Raw genomic sequence first — 6,097 nt, forward strand, 5'->3', positions numbered from 1 at the left:
ATTTGGAGTACAGTATTGCCTTGAGCGGAATTTTGGTACAACACTAGTTACCAAGGAGCATCCAAATGCACACCTTTTGAAACTGTATATGGACGACCCCCTCCAACTCTTACACGTTTCATTCCTGGGGAAACAGTGGTGGAGGCAGTTGCACAAGACTTACAAACCCAAGATGAAGCTTTGACACAACTGAAATATCATCTGGCCAGAGCTCAGGACCAGATGACACACTACGCCAACAAGAAGCGGATGGAAGCCAAGATCCAAGAAGGATATTGGGTATTCCTTAAAATCAGGCCTCATAGACAGACCTCTATGCCCACACGGTTACACCCAAAGTTGTCCGCATGGTATTATGGACCATTCTTGGTGGAGAAACAAATAGGACCTGTTGCTTTTCGCTTGCAGTTACCAGAAACATCAAGAATACACCCTGTATTCCATGTTTCCCAATTGAAACTAGCCATAGGAGATCATCCGGTGGAAGGACATCTCCCAACTGAACTGCAAGATGATAAACCTATGTACACTCCTCTGAAAGTGTTACAGCGTAGGAACCAGCAGCAGCAAGGAGAGGAGATTCCCCAAGTCTTAATACAATGGCAAGAAGGTGGTTTGGATGGTGCTACTTGGGAGGAGGAACATTATATCTGACAGCAATTCCCTGACTTCAACCTTGAGGACAAGGTTGATCTTGGGGAGGAGGGTAATGTTAGACAATTAAAAGTGTATGTGAGGAGGAATACACCCAACAATTATATTTGTTCTATGAGTGGAATCGAATGCTACGGAAGTTGGAACCGAATCCACGCGTGAATTCTTCATCTTTGCATATTGAACTTTGCTCTCTTCTGCATGTTCTTCATCTTCAACCTGTAATCTTTATTTTCAACATCTATTCTTCTTCATCTCCAACCTGCAAAAAGAAGAAAGAACTCACAAAAATATGAGGGTAAAGTCGAGTTTTTACATCAAATCAGTTAAAATTCGAGCAATTGAACGAGATAAGGAAAAAGCATAAATTTGTCTTCGCTAATCCCTCAAAACGAACAACCATGATCTCGCAAATTCATTCTTCTTAATCATCTTCAACAATAAATTCCTCTAAAGCGAACATAGCATTAAAAAGAAATACATTATAGACTCCACCTTTAGAAAAGTATTTCTGAATCCGAAACAATTTTTCATGATACATAATTGAATGTATATTTTGAAAAAGATTCCAAAAGATATTTTCATATTTTGAAATACATTTTAAAAGGCAAATACCTTAAAAAACATCATATATGAGAAATTTGATTTTTACCTTTTATTTATGTTAAGTTGTGTTAATAAAATCAACTTCTTTATAATTTTTATTTTGTTTAATCTTTAAGTTTTTCTTATTTTTGTATTTTATTATGTTTTAGTTATTTTGTGCTTGTTTTACCTCTAATCTTGATTTAAGTATGTGAAATAAGTGAATATGAAACAATTCTGGTGGAAGAAAACAAGTTGGACATTAAGATATGATTTGACAACTAAAGAATGATTTTGAGGGAATTACTCGCGATAGGTGCCCCAAGAATAGTACTCAATGCTACAAAAACATAAAGTAGTTAGAATTGTTGGACAAGTCATCCTTAAACGATACTTATAGGGCACCTAGCGCAACCATGTATGGAGGAAGTCATCGTTGGGCGACACTAAAATGCATCGAGAGCCATCAATTGCAATGATCAAGTTGTTGAACGATGAGATGGATCTCCTAGCTAGTTGCAAGTCAGAGAGCACTTAATTTTATGACTCGATGTGCGAGAATGAAGGTGTTGGACAAAAGTATAGATCTTTATACACAAAATTAGGGTATTTAGTCATTTTTTTGTAAAGTTTTTCAAATTTATCTCAATTCTCTTCTATTTTTACGAGTTCTAATCACACTGGGTGCTTGGGGTGTTAGGAAGCTCTCCTTTCTCTTCCTCAAGTTTCCATCTTCATCTATGGGAACTTTTCCTCTTTTGAATTGAAGAGGTAGTTAGAGTTGGAGACGCGGATGGGAGGTGCACATGGAACTTGGAGGAGATCCTAGGTGCTTGGGAAAGGGCCTTGTGGTTTGAATATATATATATATATATATATATATATATATATATATGATTTTCCATTTCAATGTTATTATTTTGTTTTCATGCTTAATGTTTGTTGTGATTTGACCATTGATAGTTTGATTATTGGTTATTGATAGCTTGATTATTGGTTATTGAGGTGTTAGAAAATATTTTTTGTAACCTAAAAATAAAACAAAGTACTTAATGGTGCTTGTATTTAGGTATAAAAATGATTAATTAATAATTTTATGCTCTAAGTCACTAGAGATAAGATTTGAGTAAATTTATGAATTAATTTTGACTTAAAATTGGAATTAGGATAATTGGGAACGTACGAGAGTGAAGTTGGTATAGTCCAATCTTGACAATTGCAAATAATTTTTTAATTTTTATTACACACCATTGTTTGATAAAAATACTAAAAAAAAAATTTGTCGTGAAGTTGTTTGTCTAAATTAATTATGAATTATATTAGTTGTTATATATTGTATAAGTCTCACACGTACAATATCCACAAAAATGGAGGTAAGGGATTGTAGTTGGGGGTTAAGTCGGTGATGAGTCGCGAATCCGTGACAAGAGGAGAAGAATGAATGAGAGGGTATTTAAGTTTATTAAATTTTTTAATAAAAGTAAAATGAATTTATGGATTTTATAGGTGCAATAAGAAGAAAAGGGAGGTGAAGAAAACAATTGCCATAACCGAAACCTACATTCTTGAAAGTTTTTATAAGCTATATGAGAACCTGTCCTCCAAAAAAGCTTCTTTATTGTAAAATTCATAATTTTATATTTTTAATATGTGTACACACACTAACACATAATTCTGTAAAATTAAAAAGAAACGCATTACAAATCATAATAACAGAAAATTTAGACGTTCAATAAGCATAGAAAAGCAGTTAATACATTAGTTTTTTGAACAGAGTATACTGTAAATTCAATGTTAATATTCTTATAAAACTTATGAATGCGTTATTAGTTGCTCAAAATATTCAAAATATGTTTAAAACGGTAACAAAAGATAATGTAAAACTCCAACGTCCACCCATAAATTGTTAGCATTCTTTCTACGTTTAACTCTACACTTAAATACGGAAATCTAAAATATGCTTGATATAGAGTTTATTTTGGTGGGCATAAAATGGTTGATTACAGTGACACACTACTTAGTCACCTTTTCCAGTCATTAGTGGAGAAGTATTCCACTTTGATGATGAAGATAGGTAATACACACATTCAGTTGCTCTCAATTGCTCTTCATTTCTTTTCATTCATTAAGCCTTTATGGCTAACCATATGGTCCTATGCAGCCTATATATTGAGTATTATATGGTCTTCATTTAGGGAATGGTTTACTTTGTGAAGCACAAAGACACTCCAATGAGGATTTATCTCTTCCATAATTAAGAAAGCATGTACCTACCAGCCAAAAGTAGGCAATGCTTTAGGAAATACAGAGAGGAGCATATACATTTTATTAATTCCACTGCTGATATGTATGCATCAAATAATTAAGGGAAGACAATTTAAGTTAAGATACAGGTTTATGGCAAGTTTTAACAAGTTTGGGGCATTTAATCAGATTACTATAGCTTGGTATAGCACAACCAATCTTCTTCAGTTCTTGAAATGCTTGTATGGTCTCAGGATCAAAGCCACCTGCAAACTGAAAGGCTTTGTGGCTGATGAGTTGGATAAGAGGAAACGTTAACTTAAGGGTGTTTCATGAGGAATGTACTCTACCTGGTGTGCTCTGAATGCAAACTTAACTCCTTGTACAAAGAGGTTATCTTCCTGCAAAAGTTCATTTGACTCTATTTCCTTGGCTATCCGTTTCATGAATTCCTTTGCCAGTCTCAATGAACTTAGCTTCATCTGCAGTCAATAAAAAGCCTTTCAAGTTTCAATATATTTTGATGGTAATAACTGAATACCTTAACATAGAGGGTATGGATTTTTTTGGGGTCATTGAAATGATACTGTTCTCGCTGAAGCTAGAAGTGTAGGCATTATACCCCAATTAGTTTTCTGGTTGTTTGATCTATGTGAAATGGATAATCATACAAGATTATTCAACATCATCATGCATGATTTCGTTTAGTGTCTTGTTAGTTCTATTCTTGACTCTAGAGAATGCAAAAACATCTTTTTCTTGATTGAAAATAAGCTTGAGTTTAAGCATACCCAATAAACCTTATTAGAACAAAACACACCTCATCATATTAAGAATACTAACCAATAATAAACAGTATTTAATCAAAAAGTTGTGCTATATTATGGTCTCATGGCATAAACAATCTATCAAGTCTTAGCTGTATACCTGACCAATAAGACCTGAGTCCAACATCCACTCCCAAGGGATATGGAAATTCCTGTATCGCTTGCTAATACTCTCCCTCATCCTCTCTTTAGCACTCACACTTCTCTCCAACCTGCATATTTGTAAATGGCATTTTCAATTGATTTTAAGTATTGCTCAAAAGTTTTAGTATGAAATTTATGAATTTTGTACATGCTCGCCTGTCTTGCAGTGCTTGTATCTTTCTCAATGTCTGACACAATGGCTCTTTGGGATTGTCCTCATAGGATGAAACTTCAGATTCAAGGTTCTTCAGATCTCTGTAGTTACAAGCTGCTTCCCTCATTGCATCTACTTTTTGTTCTGGCCACTGCTGAAAATGTTTTAGCACTGACCTCTCATCCACCAACGAAGATAGTTCCCCATCGAGCCATTTCACAAACGTTTCCACCTCAGAAACATCTGCAAATGAAGCAGACTCTACCTCCTTAATTAAGAAACTGATGAACTCCCCTTGTCTTTGAACTTCTGATTTTATCTGTCCAGGGATGTGCACAGTATCAATGAAAATAGATATCAAGATTAATCAATGTTAAAACTTTTGACCCATGAAAATTAGTATTGAGAAGTTTGGGGCTAAACTTACAGCTGACAGATATGTTGAGCGGTTTTCAATTTCCTCAATCATGTTTCTGCTGAATGCTATTGTGGGAATTCCATTGGAATGTATTTTGTTTTCCATGTTAGCATCCTTTCGTGTAAGGGAACGATACAACTCTATTACTTCAGGCACACGGCGCACCGCTTTTAGCCCAACTAACGATAATTTTGGTGGTGTTGGAGGTGGTGGTGGTGCTATTGGCTGCATTTTAAGTACTTTCTCTTTTTTATGAAGAGGAAGAAGGAGGGCAGCAGAAGGTCTGGGTGGAGGAGCTGGTACTATTGCTGGTTTTTCTTTTCTAGGTGCTGATTCTTGAAAATCTGGATTTGTATGTATATTTGCATTTTCTGAACTCTTTTCACATGTGATTACCTGAACTGGTGATGATGCTTTAAGTTGAATTGGTTCTGAATTGTTGTTGCCATCGATGGATTTTTGTATCTTCTTCCACAGAACTGATTTTCTCTCCAAGTTGTGTGCTTTAAGTGAAATTACCTGTGACTTTAAGCGGCCAACTTCTTCTCTGAGTTCCTGGTTTTCCTTCTGTAGTAACTCGTCCCTTGCCATGTGAACTTCAAGTTTTTTCTTGAGAGAAGTGATCTCAGACTCATTCTCTCCCTGTAGCATTGTCTCTCCTTCTCTCATCAGAAAGATAGCTATAATATGCTTACCAATTTGATAGCTTGTTATTCTTCTAAATTTGGTCTTGCTTTTGAAGTAAGGTTGGTATGTAAGAGTTAAATCTGCAAGGATGCCCCTGAAAATGCTTCCAATGCCCTTATGGACATGAGGGGAACAATGATCTTGACAAGGATACTCTTGACATTTCACACTTCTTTAATGCACTTTGCTATAAAGACTCATTATGATTTCTTTGTGACAAATTTTATGGGGGATGGGAGATTACTTGGGCTTGATGGCAGCTCTATAGTATGTGATAGCTGCACTTAGAGAGCCATGTTAGGTACAACCTTAAATTCTTTGGTCAAATTTACTCTACTATAATGCTTTTGATTTTAGATTAATCTTTTTCGGGGTGAGATTTCT

At 35.2% G+C, this 6,097-nt stretch overlaps 1 protein-coding gene across 3 annotated transcripts; it reads right to left on the reverse strand.

Moving 5' to 3' along the window:
• Nucleotides 1-3,171: 3,171 nt before the first annotated feature.
• Nucleotides 3,172-5,807, reverse strand: LOC108337504 (protein CHUP1, chloroplastic). 3 transcript variants are annotated; one of them, XM_017574048.2, is made up of 5 exons: nt 5,036-5,807; nt 4,611-4,927; nt 4,411-4,522; nt 3,834-3,965; nt 3,172-3,764 (listed from the first exon to the last, which is right to left on the reverse strand). In XM_017574048.2, exons 1-5 carry the CDS (start codon nt 5,693-5,695, stop codon nt 3,708-3,710), a joined length of 1,278 nt encoding a protein of 425 aa, XP_017429537.1. In that variant the 5' UTR covers nt 5,696-5,807; the 3' UTR covers nt 3,172-3,707. The 3 variants fall into 3 exon arrangements, with proteins under 3 accessions (XP_017429537.1, XP_017429538.1, XP_017429536.1); XM_017574049.2 differs by having other exon boundaries at nt 3,180-3,749; nt 5,036-5,806; XM_017574047.2 differs by having other exon boundaries at nt 3,183-3,756; nt 5,036-5,803.
• Nucleotides 5,808-6,097: the final 290 nt, after the last annotated feature.

The sequence above is a fragment of the Vigna angularis genome, chromosome 7, assembly GCF_016808095.1.
Source record: "Vigna angularis cultivar LongXiaoDou No.4 chromosome 7, ASM1680809v1, whole genome shotgun sequence".
NCBI lineage: Eukaryota > Viridiplantae > Streptophyta > Magnoliopsida > Fabales > Fabaceae > Vigna > Vigna angularis.

Coding starts and splice junctions, on each gene's coding strand:
- LOC108337504 (XM_017574047.2), bottom strand. CDS start 5,695: ATGAGAGAAGGAGAGACAATGCTACAGGGAGAGAATGAGTCTGAGATC. Junction 4,928..5,035: donor GCTCAACATATCTGTCAGCT/GTAAGTTTAGCC, acceptor ATCCCTGGACAG/ATAAAATCAGAAGTTCAAAG. Junction 3,966..4,410: donor ACTCAGGTCTTATTGGTCAG/GTATACAGCTAA, acceptor TATTGACTGCAG/ATGAAGCTAAGTTCATTGAG.